This window comes from Taurulus bubalis (genome assembly GCF_910589615.1).
Source record: "Taurulus bubalis genome assembly, chromosome: 5".
Classification (NCBI taxonomy): domain Eukaryota; kingdom Metazoa; phylum Chordata; class Actinopteri; order Perciformes; family Cottidae; genus Taurulus; species Taurulus bubalis.
Genome location: NC_136593.1, coordinates 26,641,839 through 26,668,650, shown reverse-complemented (window position 1 = coordinate 26,668,650; position 26,812 = coordinate 26,641,839). Strand labels below are relative to the sequence as shown.

Below are 26,812 nucleotides of genomic sequence, written 5' to 3'. Positions count from 1 at the left end.
CCCAGGATGTACACCACCTTTTGAGCTCTGGACAAGTTCCTAGTTTTGTTTTGTTTTGTGACTTTAAGTAAAGTACGTTTTGGATTTTTTCCCCTCGAACGTGCCTCCTGTCATTTTCCTCTGCGCCTGAGTCTCTGCTCACCACATAGGCTGCCTTTAGGATCCACTGTCACTGACGGAGCTCAATGTGTGTTAGAACATTTTCATTTCAGAGATATGACGAGCCCATGAAATACCTGACATTTAATAAAGTGATTTATGAGACTTATATGAAATTATTCAAGCGCAAACTACAAAAAAGAAATATGCAAGGATTGGCGTGCAAAGCTGTGGATTTTGGCTTTATTTGGAGAGGAGAAAGTGGGTGGGGACCAAAGAATTTAGAATGTAAACACAATGGATGCTGCATCCTCTTGTTGAGGCAGTGCAGCACATTAGGAAGTTGTCAGTAATATTAGTATTTCTCCGGGAAAATGTCTGGCTCAAGATCATGCACGTCTCCTTTAAACCAAACAGTTCAATCATGCCGTTTTCTCTGTAGATTACAGAACAGGCCGTTCTCAGATTAATATACACACCACGTCATTTTGGACTGGAGCCTGCGCCCGACTCGTTCTCTCCATCAGTTTGGAAAACATCTACTGAAGTATGTAATAGCAGTGAGGACTGCTGTTTAAAGAGTTTCCGCAGCACACGCGGAGTCTCTGCCCTATAAATATCTCTCTCCTTGAATCAACAGGTCTAACTGAGCCCTGAAAAACAGAGCACGAACATCCAGCTTCTTTGAATGCTGCAGACCGAACAGTTACATTCCACAGCCCATGTGACTCTTTTCACATGCAAAACCAAACCACATAGTTTTATCTTCAAACTTTAGCTAATTTATACAATATTAAAACACAAATAAAAATGCATTCTTTGGATGGTGGACAGTGTTGGGGGTAACGATTTACAAAGTAACGGATTACAGTAACGTAATTACTTTGATAGGTAACGAAGTAAAGTAACGCATTACACTCAAAATATTGGTAACTACACTACTTTACTAGACCTCAGTAACGCGCGTTCCTGCGTTACTCAAGACATTTGTACAGTCGGAAAAGTTCTCTTTTAGCGGCGCGCGAGTCACACGACACTTCCTGCATGAACAACCTATCACAGAACTCCGATCTGAGTGATTTGAGTGACGTAGCTGCTGGTGCGTAGGAGGAGGGAAGCGGGGAATGGATGAGACGGAGACGGAGTGCCCGGATCCAACTGGGAGGTTCTCTCCAGGTTCCCTAGGATTAAGGATATTGCAAAGCAATACAACACTCAATACCATCAAGTGCACCTGTCTGTAATGACGTGGAGCTTCTAATGAGGACAAGACACGTCTGGTATGAACGGAATCCCTCTACTGGTGCACTGCAGTATTACAACTGTTAAAGCATTGAGAACGCGCTCTTGCACCCGACATGTTTATATTTTCCACACGTAACATCAATATTAGTTAGCGTCAACAAGCACGTATCATTGTACTTTATGCCTTCAAAGTAAAAACACTTCCTGTTTACATGCTCTTCACAATAAGAGTAAATCATGTAATAAAACAAGTTACAACACTGTGGAAAGGCTTTTCAGCCTGGGCAGTATTGTTCTGACCCCAAGGAGGAACAGGCTGTCGGATAAAAGATTCAAGAGACTTTTACTCATGCGATACAATCGCTATTTTGAAGAGTTAGGGAATAGAGAAAAATGATAAACTTCATAGAATATAGTGCACTTTCTGTTTATTTAGGCAATGATGAAGTGGATTTTCTGTTTATTTAATTGCATTTTCAGTTTCTATTTTATGGGAAAAAGTACCATTCATTTTTCTTAAACCACTACAATGATTCCTATAACAAGCTGGTTTTGTTCTTAGGAGTCGGCCCCCATTTGGTTTAGTGGGGTCTCATGTTTCCAAAAGCCTGTTTTCAATGTGTTATGCTGTTTGACCTGAATGTCCCCACCATACACAGCCTCTTGTATCCTGTTGTTGGTGGATTTTAAAGTGAGGCATATTTCTTTGGTCAGACAGTGTGAACAGGGTTAATGTTCGTTCAAGTTAATGGCTGAGTTTTATATGCCATTTTGTTTTACATGTTTACAATTACAATACACTATGTGGAAAGGCTAAGAGATGCCCTTTAACATAACATAACATTGGAAATAAAATGATGAAAGGGCCATGATGTTTGTCCATGTATTTTCACGGTTAATTTGGACATTTGCTTAAAAAAATGGAAAGTAAAGTAACTAGTAGTGAAGTTACTTTTCAAATGCAGTAACTAGTAAAGTAATCTAGTTATAATTTTCAGAAGTAACTAGTAAATTGTAACTTTAAGTTACTTTTTCTGAGTAACTACCAACACTGATGGTGGATAAATAAAAAGTGTGCACACAATGATGGTTCATCAACTCAGCATCAGCATCAGGCTGCACAGGGAGACACCATGTATTACATGTAGTCCACACAGAGTGCTAGACCTCAACGTCAAGCAGAACACCTGAGACACACTCTCTTTAAAGATGCATTGTGGCTTTTGTCCTGCAACAATTTGAAAGGGAACATTTAAGTGATTAGAAGTAGAATGAATCAATTGGAAGATTCAACTATGTCAGATTTTTTTCAGACATTGATTCTACAAAGTATTACGGACAAATGTTCAAGAGGAGAGAAAGGAGAAGCCGGTGAACCTCATTGAGCAAACACACAAGTCAAAGCTGAAGAACATTTGACAAAGTCTATCTTAGTCCAGGGCTTTCTGTCCAAATGTATTGACATTCTTTTCTGTCTGAACATTCTCTGATTATCTCTACACAGATTTGTCAGTTGCAATCAGCAATGGCTAAAACATGAATATAACCTCAAATTGTTTTCCATGTGTTAGTGTGATGTTTTTGATCAATGGTTTGATTCTTTGAACAGTGACATAAATGACTGTTGGATTGGATTCGATCGTACAGCTGTATTTAAAAAAATCCTGGTGCCTCAGATTATCCAAAAATGAATCTCTTTTGCATGAAACAAACTAAAACTTTGATTTCTTATGTCACAACTGTCTCTTCTCTCTACACGCAGCTAGGTGGAGGTGTGAGAGCTGAATGGAAACAAGTTTGTCCACTCAAAGGTTTTGAATGTCATTGGCCAGACAGGAGCTGGATACCAACAATGTGTGGCAGACAACATACTTGAGATAATCACCTTTGTTTAAAATTACTTTTGTTTTGAATTAATTATTTTCTTTTGAGAGTATATTATGATTGTAATGTATTAAACAATATACACCACAAGGCGTTGCTGTTAGCAGCTATTTCCAATGATGTCATTCCTGCAGGCAGCACAAAATATAAACTTTTACAGAGAAATGAGGTCACAGAGGAGGTGAGTCATTAAATAGGATTCTTGCACCCTCTCTTAAATGGTAGCGGAGAAGATGAGAAAGCAACAACCCCAAAAGTGACGTATTTCATGTAATAACCCATTTCTCTCTATCCTACAAAGGACCTTCTTTTCTTTTTTAGAACCAGTCCTGTCCAGATGCGTGGCCCAGCTGTCAATAACCAAAACCTGGTGACTAAGTGAGGGGCAGACAAGGGAGAATTAGGAGAATTGATACAAATAAAAAAGAAAGCGAGAGAAAGTTTAAGAAGGGGCACACGCGTGTACATGTGAGTTTAAAACTGTTCCTCACATGTGTTCGCATCATTATCTTTCGGCTGCAGCTCACTCTCCAGGAATGCCGGACACCACACACATGTCCACCTCCAAACCCCCAGTGACACACACACACACACACACACACACACACACACACACACAAACACACACTGATGCTGGACTAGAAGATATTCAACTGACACAAAAGATATGCCGACCAAACAGCAGAGGGATGCTGCTAATGAAAAGCACATTACTGGCTATGAGTGCAGATATCTCAACAATAGCATGCGGGTGTGAAACTGAGCAGACATGCAATTACAGTTGAGCTTTCCCTAACAGAGGTTCAGTGTGCATAGTGTTTCGCAAAGACTTGATATATGATATACTAGTGTATACACACAAATATGCAAGCATACTCATGCACCATTTTGTATTTTAGAAAAACACTACCATTATGCTGCAATAGAACAAAGATGATAACAAACTGTGACACAGTTCAGACACATGAAAGCCCTGAGCCGAGCAGAGGGGGAGACAGAACCACTGTGACCTTCAGAGGGAAAACAAGCCAGGCAACAAACCCGATAGGCAGGCTGGTCCACCAAAGGAGAGAGAGAGAGGGAGAGAGAAGAAGAGAGAGGGAGGGGAGGGTTAGGGACAGAGAGAAACAGAGGAAGAGGGAGAGAGAGGGAGGGGAAGGAAAAGAGTGAAAGAGGCAGAGAGAAGAAGAGACACAAAACTTGTGACTTGACAAAAGAGGGCAGGTACCAGAGGCAGGTAAGAAACTGTCTTTGTTGTTTCCGAGGGGGCTGTTTCAGATGGATCATAATCAATAAGATAAGAATTCAGGCAGGAGTGTGTTTGTGTGTGTGAAACAGAGACAGATTGACCACTGTGCGTGTTTGAGGACTGAAAGAAGGAATGTTGGCACCGGCGCAGCTGAGCCATGCTGGTGTGTGTCTCTTGAGCCGCTGTGTCGTACAAAGTGGTACTTTGTCCTCCAGAGAGCCGCCGCGCACTTCCACTCTACTGCTTTTCTCCAATCCTGCAAACTCACTTTAGTTTCAGCTTCGCTGCAGCAAAGTTAAAATATGAAGATAGTGAAGAAAGTCACTCTTTTGATAACTCAATGTTGCTCACTTTGGCTGATGGAGAAGCATCTTAAATTTTTCCTCAGATGGCTTCTCACGTTGTTTCGAAACGATTGTTTTTATCTTAGATTAATTTAATTTGCTCTGGAGTGAGGTCCAGGATTGCTGTTAACCACTGGACAAAATAAAAAGGAATTTTCTGAGGGTTGGACTTTTAAAAAATCTACTCTTCTGAAGACTGTGAAGATTGTAAAAGGAAAACAGCAGTTAATCTTGGTCGAGCTAACAGATGTTCAGGACAAATAAGCAGTAATTACAGCATCCAGTCAGATAGTTTAATCAGTGTATTAACAAATGAATGAGTTTTTATTGTCAGCACCTTCTAATTCTTCGTACCAAGATAGTCCAAGAGAGATCCAACCTTTGCACAGCCGCTGCAGGCCCGCCCGCCCTATGAGGAAATGTTTTGGCAATTTTGGAACACCAATGCAGAGTATCTGCTGCTGAGGGTTTCATAAGGAGGGCAAATACTTTTGTAACTTTTCCAGGGCATGTATACCAAGCAATTTTAACATTAAGTCCACCTTTAAGTTGAGGTGGACTTCAATGCCTATAACTAAAGTATGTTTTAGATATATAGAGATGTCATTTTATAAGTCATTTTTATCGTCATTTATGTTATTTTGTGACTTAGAATAAATGTGTTGTTTAACCACAGATATCTGAGTCAGATCACTGTATTCAGAAGTGTGTGACGTGGCTCTTATGCAATGAATCTTTTAGTCTTACAAAAAAGTGGTGGTCGTTTTCAGTTCAAAGGAACGACAGCGCCTGATCTGACAGCAAGAGGAAAAGAATTACTGGACCGGGCTCAGCATCAAGTACTTTATTGTAACAAAGAGCTTTGTTCAACAGCAACTCAAGTCGAATGAGATTTATGGCTTGTTTTTTATATCCCCTGATACACATAGACATCTCAAGAGGACTTTCACCTGGTGTTCGTATTCGTAGTATTATAATGTTTTGGTATCTAAATCGTGCAAAGATAGATGTACTTGTACTGTAACCTATAATAATTATATCTTAGTCTTTGCTGGTAAAAATACACCTTCAATCATGAGAAAGTATATATGTTTAATGTTGAGGTATGGACATTTTTGGAATATACATTTTTATATAAATTTATTTCGACCCTGGGAACAGCAGTTGAAAAAACATTCCCATCCATTCCCATCCATTCCCTCCAGCTGATCTGGAGCTTTCGATCATATCACATGAGTTTGCCAATTTGTCTTTGAATTTTGATTTTTACAAAAGTCCATAACAACTGGACAAACCACATCTGCTCTACAGCTGCGATATAATCAAACCTTCCAGGACAACTAATAATGGACCTTGCATATACATGCAAGGTCCATTATTAGTTGACCTGGTGTTTTTAAAAGTAGGATCCAATTAAATATAACCATATTTTGGGGGGGTTTAAAGTCAAAATTAAGTAGTAAATAATTGTTAGGGATAAGTTAATTATATTAATTTGTAGTAAATCTGGTGAATTTGTGAAGATCGCTGATCCACTGTGTAGTTCTCATACTGATCAGATACTTATCGAGGTTCCAAATAACAAATCTGTGAGTCAGCCATCTCTGACTTAGCCTCTGTAGTTGTTTGCCAGACTACAGATCATGACGTCAGCAGCTTGAGGGGAAGGAGAGCTGATGCTGCTTTTAAACAAGGAGCTGTGAGGCTCTGGGTGGCTGAGAGGGAAAAGGAAGGGCAGTGCCAGGGATAACCAGGCAGAACAGATTTTGTCTCTGAGCCTCATTCCTGCCTCGTGATTCATATGTGATGTTTACCAATTTAGCCAGAGGCTTGCCGAACTGGTGCAAAGTGATTGGAAGCTAATGGTTAATTTGTGGTGAAGCATTTATGTATTTTGACAGCTATGTAGTGGTTGTTTACAATTTGTTGATGAGGTACACTGCTCAGTGTAAAGAATCAAATGCACACAAACAGACATTTTGAATAATGTCAAACTTTAGGATTAAGAGAATATTGCTCCACTTTAAGGAGTGAATTGTGTGTGTGTGTGTGTGTGTGTGTGTGTGTGTGTGTGTGTGTGTGTGTGTGTGTGTGTGTGTGTGTGTGTGTGTGTGTGTCAGTCACTCTGTGGACATGGAGGTCATTACATTATTTCCACACACACATTGACACACTTTAATTCATCAATTACTGAAATTAATCCTGGAGAAAGTCCAAACTCGTAGACGTCTCGGATGAGTCTGCTTACCATCAACATGCTAAAGTATGCAACATAAAAAAACTCCTTAATCTAAACAACTAACAATCTTTGACAAAATCTCTTATTACAACACTAATATGTAAAAAACATTCATTGTTCTCTGAAAAGATACCATTAAAATGCATGTCAGTTGGTGTTACATCTGCTTGCAACACTTTTTTACAATGGTTGAAAAGATGCATATTGCTTCCATCATAGTGGGATTCAGCCCATTGGGATTCAGCCCAGTTTCCTTTGGACCTCTCCTGGGTCAAAGAGTCTTAACCTACCAGGCCTGCAGTTCCTTCCTCCACATCTCTCCCTTTGGACCAGAGCTGACAATAGAGCCTTTATACAAAACCTTTCCTTTCCTCTCCTCATAATTACTAATTTCCTGTACCAGTATCTCCCCCTCCTCCATTTGGATTTGATTAAATTAAACAACTCCCTGCTTTCTTTCTTTCTCACTCTTGTTCACTTGTATTACCAAGCCAAAACCCCCCATCTTAACATTTATATAAACTGGAATGACACTTTTACAATGACAATGACTATTCACAGATGATCGATTCACAAACTTTTTTTAGTCAGGAAACTACAAAGTTCGTATGAAAACTTAAACCAGACAACTCTCTAGTGTTCATATTTTTACTTACTTTCAGCTCAACAGGATACTGAAGTCAGCAACATTTTTTTACTTTTATAAGACGAGCATCAGGTGGCAATATTTGTTCAAAAGTCAGGCAGCAGCGGACTGTTGATCATTTTGGTGAACAATACTACAGTCTAAGTGTTTTCATGGCCGGGATCCAAACCTGCTCTATGTTTGTGTAGATACTGCTTGGCCAGCTTAACCCTGAAAACTCTTTCTCGCAACACAAGTGGAAATTGGCCCCAAGCATCTTTCAAAATAGGAACAAGCCAAAGGCAAATTAACAACAGCTCACTGAAGTATTGTTATCAGAGATCTGCACTATCCCAGACCTCCCACGCAGAGCAAGAAACCAAAAAAAGTACCAATGTGCATGATGTTAAACGTGTGGTGGGGATGAGCCGCATCTATTGGCTTACCAGCAGAACCAACATGACAGGTTGTGTGATAAAGTGAGGTATCTCTCTCTTAATCCATGTAACTATAAATACAGTAGAGTCTACAAATCAACTATCTCTGTTTGGTGCTCTGTCATAGGACGATGAAGGCCGGCGTGGGACTCTTCTCTGCATTGGCTCTGCTCCTACTGATGGGGGCAGTGTTCAGCCAGAGAGCTCGGCAAAAGAAGCCCACCAAGCGCCCAGCCACCACCAGGAAGCCTTCTGTCCCCAAGCCTGCTGTACTGGGACAGCCAGAGCCTCAGGAGCCAACTGACTTCCCTCCACCGATCCTGGGCCCAGCTTCCGTCTTTCCCGACTGCCCCAGAGAGTGTGTATGCTCCCCGAGCTATCCCAATGCTCTCAATTGTGAGAACCGCAACATCCGAACGATCCCTGCCATTCCATCTAGAACCCACTACTTGTACCTGCAGAACAACTACATCTCAGAAGTGACCGCAGAGCCGTTTCTCAACGCCACTGAGATCCGCTGGGTTAATTTGGCAAATAACCACATTCACAGAATAGACAAACAGGTCATACAGTTTCCTCAATTCATATTCATAAATTACATAATTAACGTAAAACCATCTAAAGATGTGTTCTCTGCACCAATCTCGTGTGCAGGTGTTTGAGAAGATCCCATCACTGCTATACCTCTATGTGCAAAGTAACCACCTGAAAGAGGTCCCCTCCGGTCTCCCAGTGGGTCTAGAACAACTCCGCCTAGGTAGAAACCGTATTTCTAAGATCCCTGCTGGTGCCTTCAACAAGATGGGTAACCTGACGCTGCTCGACCTGTACCACAACAAGGTAAACCTCCGTTTAAAAGTACCTGTGTGAGTATTTCTCTGCAGTTTAAGTATGAGCAGGGTCACCGACCTGTATGCATTTCTGGAGAAAATATGAGTGTATAATGACTTGTCTTTCAGCTGAGTGACAATGACCTGGGAAAGAACATTTTTAAGGACCTAAAGAGCCTCATGCAGCTCAATCTGGCTCACAACATCCTGAAGAAGATGCCTGCTAGCGTACCTAATAGCCTCATACAGCTTTTCCTGGACAGGAATAGCATAGAGGATGTCCCAAAGCAAGTACACAGTGCCCACATTGTCACATAGCTGATAAACATGCACTGCATGCATTATTACAGCTGGTTGGATACCATTTTTACAGTTGTTCTTCTCATCGTTGTTCAGAGACTACTTCAAAAGCATGAGCCACCTGGCGTTTGTGAGGCTGAACTACAACCAGCTGAGTAACAAAGGACTTCCTAAGTATGTGTTCAACATTACCACCTTGCTGGATCTGCAACTGTCCCACAACCAGATTGTTACGGTTCCTCTCATCAATGGTCACCTGGAGCACCTGCACCTAAACCACAACTCCATCGAGAGTAAGTCGTCTCAGCAGCAATCTGCACCATCTTGAAGGTGCTCAATACGGAATTATATTCAGAGAAAATGCTACTGCATTGCATTCTATGCTCAGGTAGACATTATATCTTTGCATTGTAAATAGTTTAGTAATGGTCTGAATCCAACATAAAGAACCTTCGTCAGAGGTATGTCAATGTCTATGGGATGGACGGCATGTCTCAGGAGGTATATTTATAATGCCAGTCTGGCTGCTGTTCATTTTCTGAAAGCTTTTAAGATCAAATATGTGATGTGCGCAAATGCTGTCAATTTCATTAAATATGTAAATAGAATAAAATCACCCTCTGTTTAAAGATATATAAGTGGTATTCACATTCAATAGCATTGCAAATTCTCCTGCTTTTGGACTAATACGGGATTATCTCATTTTATTCTCAGTCGATTCACATTCAAATGTGTTTCTGTTTATCACTAAGAAACATGTCTGAAGTATTGAGATTGAAAAGTTTTAGAATATAAATAGTTCCAATGGCACCTATCATACTGTAAATGGTAATAAGCATATGCTAAATCAGTGTTATGATCCTTGGAAACTATTCTAGACCTGTAAGGGATCTCTGGCCCCAAAAGATTTGGGAACCCCGACAGACTAGGGGAATAAGCTGCGCTAACAGGTGAAACAAAACTAACCGTAAGAGTTGTCAATCAAGCACAGTTTGCACACGTCTACAGTCCTGAGAATAAGTCTATTCAGGTAGACAAAGGGAAAAACACTCAAAAGCAATATTGTTCTGATTTTGAGATTGAGTTATATCTCGCTCCAATCTGTCCGTGTGGCCCTCCACACGGACAGATTGGCTACCTACAACATATTTCTAACAAGAAACATATCAAGCTCTGATTGACATCAAATTTAAGCAAAGCAAACATGTTCACATCTGGAATAGTTTTTACTGAGTCAGTTGTACTGTTCTCCCTATGTGTTTTACTTCTGAAGTGTTAACATAGATAAACAGCCAGCCAAACTCCTTTTCAAGAGCCAGGCATGCGAGTGTACTTGCTCCATTATTGACTTCAACATGAAGTCATCTTGACAACGTTGAATCAGAGTGAAACTAGAAAAGAAAATACAAAACATCTTAACTGAATAGCAGATAAATATAAACAGTCACAATTCACCTTGAAATGCTAACGAAAGTCACTATTCCTAATTGTAAAATACGTGAAGAATATAAAACACTCATTGCTTTCTGAGGAATACAGGCTTCCTACTTCCTGTTTCTCACTTCCTGCTTCATTACCGGTGTCAAAATAAAAGCGCTACACCCATTTATGCATGAAACAATGAAAACACATAACAGTTAACTTGAACACTTCTTTTACATATGCAGGGCAGAACACTGCCCCCATGAACCCCATTAAGTTGATTAATGAAACCTAACCGTAATCTTAAATCCCTTCACTTTACTAATCAATATGTGTGACGTGAAAGACGTCACTCACCAGAATGAACCCACGGATCATTATTACAGGACTCTGAGGTCTAAGAAGCTTTGTGTCTTCTTTTACTCTGTCAAGCTCAAACTACTTTAAAAACCACTGCACACTATGTGCAACACCAACGACTGACAGTTAATTACCATGAAGATAAAAATCTAGCAGATTAAAGACACAGTAATTTTGGTTAGAATTAAGTGGAGACAAGAGAGTATTGAATATTGTACTTACATTTCTCAGGTGGCCAGGAACACGACTGCTGATGGCACTCAATGTCCGATAAATTGTTAATAATCAAGTGTTGGCTTATAGGGCCACTTTTTTTAATGCAGCCTGTATTTCATTTGATTATCAGTTGATCTACTTGTGAACAGTTTGTTTTTGGAGGATAAATAAGCACTCTGCTTTGTCTGTGAAAATATGAATAATGTATGATGATCATGAGCTGATACACTGTTGTGAACTGTATCTACACATTTTTTACAGTCAAAAGTACATGTAATTGATTAAAATAATAATTGTTAGGAAACATAATAACTACCACAGCTAGTCCTACAATCTTAAAGTACGAGACACCAGGACTACGACTTACTTCATGAAAGACAAACGCTTCTCAGCTCCTTTAAGAGTATTTGCATGTCTAGTCAGCTGAAAAGGTTTTTGGCTGACATGACCTCAAAGCTTTGCCTCAGGCGTGCAGAGTCAATAACACATTTTCAGAAGTTAATCTGAATGTGAGGCGTTTCCTAAATAATTACCTTTTATTCATGTCTCCTTGTTGTCTTGTCTTTAAGTTATTTATCCTCATTTGTTTATCACTGCTATTCTACATCACCCCATTGTTTTACTTACTGATGTATGTCTTTGGACTCAGTTTTAAAAAGTGCTAAACAAATGAACAAGATAACATTATTTGTATTATAAGAAAGTGAACTAATTCTATTCCATTGACAGATTTGTTTGTTCGTGCTTGTTGAAGGAAAGCTACATTTGAGGACTACACACTAATGACTGTGTGTTTTCCCGGCAGGCATCAATGGCACACAGATCTGTCCATACAGCCTGCAGGCCGACATGAGCGATCCAAGTCTGGTGCCCAGGCTAAGGTACGTCACATTATGTCATAACTTGGTACTCAACAATACAAACTGGTACAGTGACACCAATTGACAGGAAGCCAACAAGCCAATTATGTCAGAAACAATTTAGTTTTAAAAAGCAGTTGTCATTTGGATGACATGTACCCATTCTGTTGCGTCAGGTACCTGCGTTTGGATGGAAATCACCTGAGCCCCCCCATCCCTCTGGATGTCATCATGTGCTTCAGACACCTCCACTCCATTGTCATTTAGGAGAACCCTGCCTACAGGCCTGAGGTTATGCACGCACGCATGCACACAAACAACACACGTACAGTACATGCACACACACACACACACACACACACACACACACACACACACACACACACACACACACACACACACACACACACACACACACAGCAATAAAGGCAAAGCATGCTCTGTGAAAAACAAAGTATATCCAATCATACATAGGCCTACTGTGGAACTGCATTATTGTAAGAGGGACAAATACATGTTAAAAACTGTAAAGCTTTGATAGTTCAACTTACATTGTTGACAGATGTTATATTTTAGTCATTTGTTGTTGATAGTAATACCAATGCAAAACAAATCTAGAATGAGTAAAGCCTGGAAATACAGGTACATTGACAGACATGCTACACATATGGAGGGTAGTTATGTTCACTAGCAGATGTGACCAGAGTAGAGCTGACACCAAGGACAACACACAGACCTGCAGTGGATGTCAGAAGAACCAGTTTAAAACATAACTACCATGTAGTTGAGACTGTCCCAAATGTGCCTGTGATTTTCAAGGTACTCTATGTAAAAATGTCATTTTATTATTTTCATTCTAAGTCCTCTGTATATTATTCTTCTGTATAAAAAAGCTTTGTAAAAATATTGGAGAATAAAACTTTTTTCTTTGATCATTTGATGGCATTTGATTATTTGTCATAACTTGGCACTCAACAATACAAACTGGTACAGTGCTACCTGATAATTTCATCAGTGGACACCAACACAACTTATGTCATAATCATTTTTGGGGAAATTAGGTATGCAACACTGAGGAATGCCCTGCTATAGTCTGGTGACCTGTCCAGATTGTACACTGCACTCATCCAATGTTAGCTGAGATTGTCTCCAGAGGTTTTGAACACTATGTTTGTACTAGTTGCACCTGACACATTCATTTAAACACAACTCAAAACATAAGGAGAAACAATAATAAACTATCAAATATATTTTAATTCCGTACAAAACCTTCTAATAAACTCAATCTTATGAATTCTTTGTTTCAACTGACATCAACTACAAGCAAAAGGGTAGCAACATAATGTAGGATTATTGTACTGCACTGCACTGCAGGGCGTTACTGTTACTTTGTCCACTGCTGAGTTACAGCATTTGTCTGTTTTTTTAAGACAGTAAAATGTGGTTTCTGTAAAAGCAACTGTGACTCAATCTCAGAAAAATATAACATACTTGATATATTCCAACTCTGTCTCCTAAAAAGTACGTTCCCCCAGAACTAAAACGCATTCTCAGCTAAGTTTAACGTATTTCCGAAGAAACATATTTCCTCCCTGATTACGTTTGTGTTTGACGTATTACAAATGCGTTCATAATCGTGTGTTTGTGTTATCGTTTTCTTGCTTTCCTGCTTAATTTAAGCACATTTGAATGTCTAAACTCTGCGGAGGAAAAGAAAAGGGGCGGTCTGTGTGCTGATTCGGTTTTCAAAATACTGACTGATATGGATGTGTTCAGAACATTTCTGACCGCATCCAAACATCTTATCTGTACCAGTACGTTGTGTTTGACGTATTGGAACATTTCTGTATGACCAGTACAGTTAAGATGTTTGGATGCGGTCAGAAATGTTCTGAACACATCCATATCAGTCAGTATTTTGAAAACCGAATGTTGCGTCACGTCTCCTCTTTCCGCTGGTTTGAATATTTTTCACGTCAGATTCTGCTGCAGCTGATCGGAGTGTCTGCTGAGTTGACTGCAGTGGTATACTGCACTAGATTGAGTTCATCACCCACTTTGGGCTGCATTGCCAAACAACCCGACTCAGAGATGACCAGACCCGGCGCGACGGAGGCTGTTACCGGTGTCACGGCTTCGGCCAAGCAGTCTTCAGACCGGACCCGTTACTGGCTTCAGACCGCCCCTTTTCTTTTCCTCCCCTAGACATTCAAATGTGCTTAAATTAAGCAGGAAAGCAAGAAAACAATAACACAAACACACAATTATAAACGTATTAGTAACACGTCAAGCACAAACATAATCAGGGAGGAGATACATTTCTTGTCAAACGTAATTGAGAATGCACTTTAGTTCTGGGGGAAACGTAATTTTTAGGAGACAGGGTTGTATATTTTGCAGCTGTTGAAGCCACAGACTTGTAAATTGGATCATTAGAAGTTGTTCTATGTTCAAATTGATTTCTGGTGACCACTAGTGGTTAGAAACAAGCACAGAACATTCCTGTCCTGGACATTTCTGGCAACTATTTTTACCTCCTAGTAAGGAATCTGGAATTTTTTTACTTCACTATTTGCATTGCTACTATAATTATGTATATATGGTCCATTAACAGGTTATTCCTGTTTTCCAATGTACTTGCCTAGGTTTTTTTTCACGTTCCACGTCATCCAAAGTTAACCAGCCAATAAGCAGTTGATCAGGTCCGGTAGGTGTTTCCGATCAGGACTAGTCTGACAGGAGTGAAGTCACAGGCTGTCAGAGAGCTCCTCTGTGGAAACAACATGGACTGGAGGGATTTTTATTTCCAGTATGGCATAAAGTTTAAATAGCATTTGAGAGCATACATGGTGATTGGTCAGAGATCTATGAGAACTCAAACATATTTTTTATTGGTACAAAACACAACCATTGTTCGCCCTAAAACAATAATTACATTTTAATAGATCATCGGTCAAATGATGCGTTGCATACTTTTGAACACGTCTGAATGAATTAGTGCTGCAGAGTAATGACGACACTCTAAGAATCTGAGTGACTCAACCAACAATTACATCACTGTCAGCGAAGTTTTTCTCTACAAAGAAAACGTCACACACATCAAGGAGGAGGAAATTCAACATTTCCTTTTCCCTTTATTCTAATCAGGTTTTTAGGCATCAGTTCCTTTAATTGCAACATATTTCCTCCTCCTGTAAAGCAATTAGTGTACATGTGCAGGTGCATGAGTGTGTATGTATCTGCAAGTGGTGCAGTACCTGGTAAAAAATCCCCCTTGTACTCCACTATAAGAGGAGGCAGGATGGAGACACAGAGGCACATCTCTTCCAGGACTCTTCTGAATAACACACACTCAGGTGAGTCTTAACACAGGTGATGCTTTAGAAACAAGAAAAGACAGTAGGACGAGAGATTATATGCAAATACCATGTCATTTTTTGGTGTATTTCACATGTTTAAGATACTGAAATCTTATCAACATGAATCAACACAGTTCATTAATAATTAATCGATTAATAGCCTAATTAATAGCCTAGGAATACACCTGCCGGTGAAATCGTGACGGGCATTTGGTTTTCATATTTTCGTATGTTTTATAGACTTAATTGATCAAAAAGATGTTGCTATATGGATAGAATTGCCTTAACAGAATAGTTAATAATGTAAGTAATCCCTGGATGATTTGTACCAACATATACAGTAATTGTCAGTCATTTATCTGGCGATATTTTAACAAACAACATGTTTCTGTTAGCTCTCCACTAGACAACCACAATGATGAAGATGCTGATCGGCTGCTCTTTCTGCCTGCTCCTGCTGCTCAGCTGTCTGAGTGAACTTGGGGAGAGCCGAACTCTGAGCTTGGCAAGCTGCTCTGTCAATGTTCACATGCACGAACTGCGCAAATATTACACTGACATACGGTCAGATGTGGTAAGTTCTCAAAACCACTGACACAAAATGAATAATAGAAATCAACAAATGCAGCATACAGAAACACAGTTTACGATATCTCTAAGAGGGGATGGATTCTCATTTGTTCTTTGTGGTCTTTGCATTACAGATAGAACGTGACAGTGCAATTGGAGTGAAACTTCTGGACAAATCCTTGATTAACAATGTTAAGGTGAGTCTTTTTCACCATGAAGTGCTGGTGTTCTTTCTATACTAATTTCCTGTTTCAGATATTTGAATATGTCTATGTCCTAAGCCTGAGACTGATACGGCTTTAGAAACAGTATAGCCTATGAATGTGTGAGAGAACAACTATAATCTTTAAACCTTCATGTGTCTCCCTCAGGATGGTCAGACGTGCTGTTTCATGCGTCTCGTGCTACGTTTCTACGTTGAGAGAGTGTTCAGCAACTATGCCTCTTCTCAGCCACAGCACCAGCGCTGCTCCAGCGCTCTGGCCAACGCTTTCGTCAGCATCAGAAAAGATATACACAAATGTGTAAGTTCAATAACTGTGTTCTATGAAAAAAAAGTGATTTAATGAAAAAAAAGCAATAAGTTGTATTAATAAATATGTTCTCTGTGCAGCACTGCAACTGTGAAGAGGACACACAGAGAAAGATTGACTCCGTGCATGCTGAGTTTATCAAGGTACGCCGTTTACTGAATAACATCTCACTGAACATCGACATGCACACAGTTATCTGCAGAGGGTGCACTTTAATTCACTTTTTCAAATGATGTCTTGGTTGGTTTTCAGTATGGTCTACGGTTAGCTTAAATATATGATGTATCACTTGCTGATATCTTAAAATAAAAAGAGGTGGCCTGCCTAAATAAAGCCACCAACAAAGAAAGCTGTTTTCAAACAGAAAATAGTTGTTGTTTTGATACAGTTATGCTCATAATTAATTCCACTGTTCTCTCTGTCCTTTCTCCATTTCTTTCCATCGAGCAGCTGGACATAGACCAGGCTGCACAGAAGGCCGTGGGAGAACTGGACACTGTGCTGGAGTGGCTGGAGCACCAGACTCTTGCATGACCAAACAATGGAAATCAACAGCGCAATGCCAACGAGCCCAAGCTAACATCAAAGATGTGTAATCTTGACCTGACATTACCTGTAAGAGTGAGGGTGTGTTCATTCACTTCTCTGTAATGTAGTCTACATTTCTAATGTTTGTACTTGAATTAACTTATTATGTATGTTATCCACTAACTTATTGGCAGTTTATTATTTAATATTTATAAATGACATTATTTCATTTATCAGATATATACATTTGTTAGTATATTGTATTTATGCTTCTACTATAATGTAAGGTTATTTTGCAGACTAAACATATTGTTTTAGTGCAATCATTTATTTTAAAAGTGATTTAATTTAAACTTTCATAAAAAAAAAAAATACTCTCACCCACTGACTTTGAGTGTTTCCTTTCAAAACAAAGATTTGTTGTTCTGTGTGAAGCACTTTGTGCTAAACGTGCGATCAGATCAAGTCTGATTGACACATAAACAGATGCAGTCTCACAAACTACACACACACACACACACACACACACACACACACACACACACACACACACACACACACACACACACACACACACACACACACACTGTCTCTCTCTCTACTGCATGACAACCAATAACCACAGGAGAGGCCTGAAATAACCTTTTGATTCACATACTTATTTGAGCCCGTATTTGTTTTCCTAACCCGTACCAAGTAGATGTTGTGCTTATAACTAACATGGTAGTCTGGGCGCTTAAACATTTGAACGCCTTTAGACCTCACTGGACTGCAACTGTTTCAAGAGGCGTGTTATTTAGTAGATGTGTCCCGTACAGGCGGCTAACTCTGCTTCTAAAGAGTGAAGCCAACGCATAATGGTCTTAAACTATCATTATTTCAAATGACCAGCAGGGGGAGACTCCTCTGGATGAAAAAATCACTCTAGGATAGCCATACCATAGGATAGAAAACGTAAAACATTAAAATATCATGGTGTAATATCTTTAAAAAGTCGTAGAACATTTGGTAGTAAATTATGTCATTAAAATGCCATAGTACTATACTATGGCATTGCATACATCATCCCAAAAAAGAATAATACAGCATTTTATAAAAAAAAAAAAAAAAAAAACTCATTGTATAGTCTTGTATACTACAAAATGTCATACTATAGTACATACATTTATTTTTAAATATCTTTGTATAGTTTGTCATAAAAATGCCATGGAAAAAGTCAAGCAAAATTGGCCAGTTTTTTAAATGTCCTTGTATACCCTAAAAATGCCATTGTATAGCATATCATCAATTATTGAAAGAGTGGGAGGAGTGAACTACAGAGTAAAGCAACCAGGGAGGAGGGAACCAGAACAGCTGTACCACGTAAACCTGTTGAAGAAATGGCATGCTGCAGAGGTTATATTAAGCAGTTTACCCCCAAAAGACACAGGAGCTCCACCAAGGGAGGTCATAAAAGTGGGCCATGACCTGTCCCCCCAGCAACGACAGGAGTGCATGGAGCTAGAGGACCGTAACCGAGAGGTGTTCTCAGCTAAGCCTGGCACAACGCACCTCGCTGTACATGAAATTCGCACCAAGCCGGGTAAAGTAGTGAATCAGCGTCCCTTCAGAGTGCCAGAGGCCCATAAGGAGGAGATTAAAAAGATGCTGGAGCTGGGTGTTATTGAAGAGCCACATAGTGCCTGGGCGAGCCCGATCGTACTGGTCCCCAAACCTGATAGGTCAACTCGGTTCTGCAATGACTTTAGGAAGCTAAATGAGATATCAGAGTTTGATGCTTACCCCATGCCCCTAGTAGATGAATTAATAGATCGTCTGGGACTGACTCGCTTCATCACAACGCTGGACCTCACTAAGGGATACTGGCAAGTCCCGCTTTCCCCAGCTTCCAGGGAGAAAACAGCCTTTGAGGGGTTCTTTCAGGACACCAAATTACCATTTGGGCTGCACGGAGCCCCTGCCACCTTCAAACGGCTCATGGACCGGGTCCTGCGACCCCACAAGAAGTATGCCGCAGCCTACTTAGATGACATAGTAATACGTAGCACAGATTGGGAAAGTAATTTGCCCCAGGTACATAAGTTGCTGGATGCACTTCGTGAAGCAGGTCTCACAGCTAACCCCAGCAAGTGTAGGTTAGCCTATAGTGAAACCAAGTACCTTGGATACACAATAGGGCGGGGCCTGGTCAAACCGCAAGAGGCCAAACTGAGGGCCATCCAAGACTGGCCACAATCTGTAACAGAGTGAAATCTTTTATAGGGCTGGCAAACTACTACAGGCGCTTTGTTCCTAACTTTTCTGATCTTATTGCCCCTCTAACAGACCTAGCAGCTAAGTGACAACCCCGAATAATGAAGTGGTCCCAGAAGACAGAGAAGGCCTTCATGAGCCTCAAGAAGGCCTTGTGTTCCCACCCCGTGCTCGCAGTCCCAGACTTTAACAAGGAGTTTGTGGTTCAGACAGACACCTCAGAGGTGAGTCTGGGGGCGGGACTCTCCCAGGTACAGCAGGGGGAGGAGCACCCCATCCTCTACAGTAGCAGAAAGCTATAGTCCCATGAGAAAAGATACTCTACACTGGAGAAAGAATGTCTGGCAGTTAAGTGGGCCCTCGAAACCCTTCGCTATTACCTCATTGGGCGGAAATTGACACTGATCACAGACCATGCGCCTTTGCAGTGGATGGCAAGAAATAAGGAAACCAACAGTCGGGTAACAAGGTGGTTTCTCAGCCTACAAGCCTTTAACTTCTGTGTTGTTCACAGGGCAGGCCGGAACCATGAGAATGCAGATGCCCTCTCACGACGAGATGTCCTGTGGGCCATTTCTGGTCCTCCAAAAATCTCAAGCCAGTGGAGGGGGAAATGTGATGTCATGAGAGGTAGTGTCATCAATGGGAGGTACATCCCCTCAGTCAGCAGGGCAGCCAGGGCTAAGGCTGCTGCCCAGCAGAAATTGATGAGGCTGATTACCCTGTGGGGAGCTGGTGTCCTTAATGGAAAAAAAAACATTCCCCTTACATTACTTTTACTTTTATACTTTTAAGTAGTTTTTAAACCAGTACTTTTACACTTTTACTTAAGTAAAAAGCTTGAGTTGATACTTCAACTTTTACAGAAGTATTTTTAAACCCTCGTATCTATACTTCTACTTGAGTAATGAATGTGAATACTTTTGACACCTCTGGTTATTTATAGAAAAAGTTTGAGAACCACAGCTTTAAGTGTTTGTGTCGAAGTCGCCGCCGCCTATTTTGCACTATTACAATACTTATAGGCAACTAGTTATCATGTCTTCCGCTCCATGAAACGCATGTTAATGCTCAGTAGTACACATATGGGACTTTAATGTATTTGCATTGTAATAAAATGTGATCATTTTAAATGGGCATATATGCAGCTGAAACAGGTAGCCTAGTGCATCCCACATTTTTCAACATAACATTTTAAAACATTATAGTCATTATGGCCTTTAGAAAAATGATTGTTTTGGGGGGGAGGAGGGGTAGTACACAATAGGCCCCTGAGACGCGGCTTAAGAGTTTGTCCTTAATGGAGAAAAAAAAATTCCCCTTACATTACTTTTACTTTTATACTTTTAAGTAGTTTTTAAACCAGTACTTTTACACTTTTACTGAAGTAAAAAGCTTGAGTTGGCACTTCAACTTTTACAGAAGTATTTTTAAACCCTAGTATCTATACTTCTACTTGAGTAATGAATGTGAATACTTTTGACACCTCTGATGCTAATACCTTTGTACAATATGTTACTTTTACTTTAACCACATTTTGACTCCAGGACTCTGCTGAAGGTCTGAAGTTTACAAATGTATATCACAACCCTGTTGCTGGCTCTCAGCTGTGTAATGTTGTGATTTAATGTAATGCAATTATGTGGGGTAAATTATTTTGTAATTTATTTTGGATAAAAGCATCAGCTAAATGAAATGTAATGTAATGCTAGCAATGTTTTCTGCATTGGGAGGGGCTTAATGCTGCACTTTAAATCTCTCCCAGATGGCATAGTTCAGACCTGGGCATCTTACGGCTCTCCAGTCCGGCCCGCGTGAGGTCAATCAAAAAATAAAAAATAAATAAGTAAGATGCTTTTACTTTAAAGGCGATTTACATATGCGCGTGCGCGCTTACGCAGCCTCAGCGACCGGCTTGTTGCCAACAGACTGACGGGAAAACACGTATTGTTCTGTAGTTTCTGTTCTCAGTGAGCACAGAGCGCTCACAGCAGCCTCGCGCTGCCTGCAGTCTCCAAATCCAGAGAGAACATTAGTCGCGCATTTGCAAAGCCACCGCTGAGATACCTGTCAGCTGTCCTTCACATCTCCACCTCATTCAACCAGACTTCAGTGCACTTGTTCAAGCCAACACAGACTGGACTTTTCTCACTGAGTAAGAACAACTGAACTGAACAAGATCAAAATCACTTATTGCTTTTGTATAAAGTTAATCAATTGCTGGTCTTTAGCATACATCTTTAAGGTAAGCAACAAACTGAACATGGACAAAAGAAGGAGTGTCTTGTCCCTCACAGGCCCTAACTACTGAACAGACTGTGTATGTTGTTCCCTGATAAAAGACAACTGTTTCTTCTTCAGCATGATATTAAGATGTTTTACAATAGAATAAAATAGTCTATAACATCTGAAAATAAATACAATATTTAATTGAATGACCAGTCAAATAGAAGCATTAAAATAATACATCTTTTCTTTCTTCCCTAGCATATATTTTTGATTTATATACTGTTGTTAACTTGCTGTTGCTCCAGAGTGCCTGTTATATTGTTCTGATAACATTACTTTAAAATAAAAGCGTGCAATACACTAGTTTTTACTTCATTATTGGATTTTGTTCCAACTTTTTTTCTCATACTAACTATACCAATTACATTTTAGGGCATATGTCATAGGTCAAACTACTTTTATTTTTTTACTCTTTTTTTATAAGAACATGCTGTATTATTATTTTATGCTGAGCTATTGGATGTATTTTTATTGCATAATATACAATTACATTTTTCATGGAGTATTTTTCTAGACATACTATAGACTATTTTTTTATCCATACTATACTACGATATGTTTGGACTATTTTATGATATGCTATACAATGGCATTTTTCGGGTATACATAGACATTTAAAAAACTGGCCAATATTTCTTGACTTTTTCCATGGCATTTTTATGACAAATTATACTAAGATGTATACTAAAATGTATGATAGTTTAGTATACATCTTAGTATAGTTTGTCATAACTTTAAAAGACTATGCAATGAGTTATTTTTATTTTTTTGTAATAAAATGCTGAATTATTATTTTTTGGGATGATGCATGTAATGCCATAGTATATGATACTATGGCAGTTTTATGACATAATTTACTACCAAATGTTCTACGACTTTTTAAAGATATACTACACCATGATATTTTAATGTTTTACATTTTTTATCCTATGGTATTTTTTCAGAGTAATGTTTTCATCCAGAGGAGTCGCCCCCTGCTGGTCATTTGACAGAATGATGGTTTAAGAACATTAGATGTTGGCTTCACTCTTTAGAAGCAGAGTTAGCCGCCTGTACGGGACACATCTACTAAATAACACGTCTCTTGAAACAGTTGCAGTCCAGTGAGGTCTAAAGGCGTTCAAATGTTTAAGCGCCCAGACTACTTTGTTAATTATAAGCACAACATCTACTACGTACGGGTTAGGAAAACAAATACGGGCTCAAATAAGTATGTGAATCAAAAGGTTATTTCAGGCCTCTCCTGTGGTTATTGGTTGTCATGCAGTAGAGAGAGAGACAGTGTGTGTGTGTGTGTGTGTGTGTGTGTGTGTGTGTGTGTGTGTGTGTGTGTGTGTGTGTGTGTGTGTGTGTGTAGTTTGTGAGACTGCATCTGTTTATGTGTCAATCAGACTTGATCTGATCGCACGTTTAGCACAAAGTGCTTCACACAGAACAACAAATCTTTGTTTTGAAAGGAAACACTCAAAGTCAGTGGGTGAGAGTATTTTTTTTTTTTATGAAAGTTTAAATTAAATCACTTTTAAAATAAATGATTGCACTAAAACAATATGTTTAGTCTGCAAAATAACCTTACATTATAGTAGAATCATACATACAATATAGTAACAAATGTATATTTCTGATAAATGAAATAATGTCATTTATAAATATTAAATAATAAACTGCCAATAAGTTAGTGGATAACATACATAATAAGTTAATTCAAGTACAAACATTAGAAATGTAGACTACATTACAGAGAAGTGAATGAACACACCCTCACTCTGCTTACAGGTAATGTCAGGTCAAGAGTACACATCTTTGATGTTAGCTTGGGCTCGTTGGCATTGCGCTGTTGATTTCCATCGTTTGGTCATGCAAGAGTCTGGTGCTCCAGCCACTCCAGCACAGTGTCCAGTTCTCCCACGGCCTTCTGTGCAGCCTGGTCTATGTCTAGCTGCTCGATGGAAAGAAATGAAGAAAGGACAGAGAGAACAGTGGAATTAATTATGAGCATAACTGTATCAAAACAACAACTATTTTCTGTTTGAAAACAGCTTTCTTTCAAAAGAGATTTTGAAAAGTTCTTTTGAAAAGAAACTTGTATTATTTGTTATCCCGTTGACCTCCAAGAGTGCACTGTGTTACATTTTTAGAAATATACAGAACTAAATATTCATATTGATAGGATTTTGATTTGTTGGTGGCTTTTTTTTTGCAGACCACATCTGTTTATTTTAAGATGTTAGTATATATATTTATATTTAGGATAACCGTAGACCATGCTGAAAACCAACCAAGACATCATTTGAAAAAGTGAATTAAAGTGCACCCTCTGCAGATAACTGTGTGCATGTCGATGTTCAGTGAGATGTTGTTCAGTAAACGGCGTACCTTGATAAACTCAGCATGCACGGAGTCAATCTTTCTCTGTGTGTCCTCTTCACAGTGGCAGTGCTGCACAGAGAACATATTTATTAATACATCTTAGTCCTTTTTTTAATGAAATCACTTTTTTTTCATAGAACAGAGTTATTGAACTTACACATTTGTGTATATCTTTTCTGATGCTGACGAAAGCGTTGGCCAGAGCGCTGGAGCAGCGCTGGTGCTGTGGCTGAGAAGAGGCATAGTTGCTGAACACTCTCTCAACGTAGAAACGTAGCACGAGACGCATGAAACAGCACGTCTGACCATCCTGAGGGAGACACATGAAGGTTAAAAGATTATAGCTGTTCTCTCACACATTCATAGGCTGTACTGTTTCTAAAGCCGTATCAGTCTCAGACTTAGGACATAGACATATTCAAAAATGTGAAACAGGAAATTAGGATAGAAAGAACACCAGCACTTCATGGTGAAAAAGACTCACCTTAACATTGTTAATCAAGGATCTGTCCAGAAGTTTCACTCCAATTGCACTGTCACGTTCTATCTGTAATGCAAAGACCACAAAGAACAAATGAGAATCCATCCCCTCTTAGAGATATCGTAAACTGTGTTTCTGTATGCTGCATTTGTTGATTTCTATTATTCATTTTGTGTCAGTGGTTTTGAGAACTCACCACATCTGACCGTATGTCAGTGTAATATTTGCGCAGTTCGTGCATGTGAACATTGACAGAGCAGCTTGCCAAGCTCAGAGTTCGGCTCTCCCCAAGTTCACTCAGACAGCTGAGCAGCAGGAGCAGGCAGAAAGAGCAGCCGATCAGCATCTTCATCATTGTGGTTGTCTCGTGGGAGAGCTAACAGAAACATGTTGTTTGTTAAAATATCGCCAGATAAAATACTGACAATTACTGTATATGTTGGTACAAATCATCCAGGGATTACTTACATTATTAACTATTCTGTTAAGGCAATTCTATCCATATAGCAACATCTTTTTGATCAATTAAGTCTATAAAACATACAATATGAAAATATGAAAACCAAATGCCCATCACGATTTCCAGGTCATGTATTCCTAGGCTATTAATTAGGCTATTAATTGATTAATTGTTAATGAACTATGTTGATTCATGTTGATAAGATAACATTTCAGTATACATCTTAAACATGTGAAATACACCTAAAAATGACATGGTATTTGCATATAATCTCTCATCCTGTCTTTTCTTGTTTCTAAAGCATCACCTGTGTTAAGACTCACCTGAGTGTGTGTTATTCAGAAGAAGAGTCCTGGAAGAGATGTGCCTCTGTGTCTCCATCCTGCCTCCTCTTATAGTGGAGTACAAGGGGGATTTTTTACCAGGTACTGCACCACTTGCAGATACATACACACTCATGCACGTGCACCTGTACACTAATTGCTTTACGGGAGGAGGAAATGTGTTGCAATTAAAGGAATTGATGCCTAAAAACCTGATTAGAAGAAAGGGAAAAGGAAATATTGAATTTCCTCCTTGATGTATGTGACGTATGTGAGGAAAACTTTGCTGACAGTGATGTAATTGTAGGTTGAGTCACTCAGATTCTTAGAGTGTCGTCATTACTCTGCAGCACTAATTCATTCAGACGTGTTCAAAATTACGCATTGCATCATTTGACCGATGATCTATTAAAATGTAATTATTGTTTTAGGGTGAACAATGGTTGTGTTTTGCACCAATAAAAAAAGGTTTTTGAGTTCTCATAGACCTCTGACCGATCACCATGTATGCTCTCAAATGCTATTTAAACTTCATGCCAAACTGGAAATAAAAATCCCTCCAGTCCATAGTGTTTCCACAGAGGAGCTCTCTGACAGCCTGTGACTTCACTCCTGTCAGACTAGTCCTGATCGGAAACACCTACCGGACCTGATCAACTGCTTATTGGCAGGTTCACTTTTGATGACGTAGAACGTGGAAAGAATCCTAGGGAAGTACAATGAAAAACAGGAATAACCTGTGTTCATGGAACATATATATAATTATAATAGCAATATAAATAGTGAAGTGAAAACTATTCTGATTCCATATAGGAGGTAAAAATATACTGTGTTGTGCTTGTTTCTAACCACTGGAGGGCACCAGAAATCAATTTGAATATAGAACAACTTCTCACGATTCAATTTACAAGTCTGTGGCTTCAACTTTGTATGTATTTGTTCCTCTTTCAACAATGCAGTTCCATAGTAGGCCTATGTATGATTCAGTGGTGGGCCGTCAGGGCCAGCTAAGCTGACTCACAGATTTGTTAGTTGGAACCTCGATAAGTATCTGATCAGTATGAGAACTACACAGTGGGTCAGCGATCTTCACAAATTCACAAGATTTTCTACAAATGACTATAATTAATTTATCCCTAACAATTATTGACTACTTAATTTTGAGTTTAAAGCCCCAAAAATATGCTTACATTTAATTTGATCCTACTTTTAAAAACACCAGGTCAACTAATAATGGACCTTGCATGTGTATGCATGGTCCATTATTAGTTGTCCTGAACATTTGATTATATCTCAGCTGTAGAGCTGAGATATAATCAATGCATTGCTGGTTTGTTCAGTTGTTATGGACTTTTGTAAAATCAAAATTCAAAGACAAATTTTCTATCTAAAATGTATATTCCAAAAATGTCCATGAACATGAAGATCAGCCATAACAAAAAATTATACATATATACTTTCTCATGATTGAAGGTGTATTTTTACCAGTGTAGACCAAGATATAATTATTATAGGTTACAGGACATCTATCTTTTG

At 39.3% G+C, this 26,812-nt stretch overlaps 3 protein-coding genes across 3 annotated transcripts; 2 read left to right on the top strand and 1 right to left on the bottom strand.

Annotated features, from left to right (window-relative positions):
* Positions 1-4,354: 4,354 nt before the first annotated feature.
* Positions 4,355-13,047, top strand: prelp (proline/arginine-rich end leucine-rich repeat protein). Its single transcript, XM_079217877.1, has 7 exons — positions 4,355-4,465; positions 8,250-8,685; positions 8,777-8,962; positions 9,082-9,239; positions 9,349-9,545; positions 12,056-12,131; positions 12,287-13,047. The coding sequence occupies exons 2-7, from the start codon at positions 8,254-8,256 to the stop codon at positions 12,375-12,377; spliced, it is 1,140 nt and encodes a 379-aa protein (XP_079074003.1). The 5' UTR covers positions 4,355-4,465; positions 8,250-8,253; the 3' UTR covers positions 12,378-13,047.
* Positions 13,048-15,887: 2,840 nt separating this feature from the next.
* On the top strand, positions 15,888-17,395 carry LOC306736557 (interleukin-20-like; the record flags this gene model as incomplete). The annotated part of the gene is made up of 5 exons (XM_079218203.1): positions 15,888-16,043; positions 16,174-16,236; positions 16,411-16,563; positions 16,653-16,715; positions 17,023-17,395. 5 exons carry the CDS (start codon positions 15,888-15,890, stop codon positions 17,104-17,106), a joined length of 519 nt encoding a protein of 172 aa, XP_079074329.1. The 3' UTR covers positions 17,107-17,395.
* A 6,102-nt stretch (positions 17,396-23,497) lies between these two features.
* On the bottom strand, positions 23,498-24,845 carry LOC306737114 (interleukin-20-like; the record flags this gene model as incomplete). The annotated part of the gene is made up of 5 exons (XM_079218815.1): positions 23,498-23,581; positions 24,019-24,081; positions 24,170-24,322; positions 24,497-24,559; positions 24,690-24,845. 5 exons carry the CDS (start codon positions 24,843-24,845, stop codon positions 23,498-23,500), a joined length of 519 nt encoding a protein of 172 aa, XP_079074941.1.
* Positions 24,846-26,812: the final 1,967 nt, after the last annotated feature.

Coding starts and splice junctions, on each gene's coding strand:
- prelp (XM_079217877.1), top strand. CDS start 8,254: ATGAAGGCCGGCGTGGGACTCTTCTCTGCATTGGCTCTGCTCCTACTG. Junction 8,686..8,776: donor TTCACAGAATAGACAAACAG/GTCATACAGTTT, acceptor TCTCGTGTGCAG/GTGTTTGAGAAGATCCCATC. Junction 9,240..9,348: donor AGCATAGAGGATGTCCCAAA/GCAAGTACACAG, acceptor ATCGTTGTTCAG/AGACTACTTCAAAAGCATGA.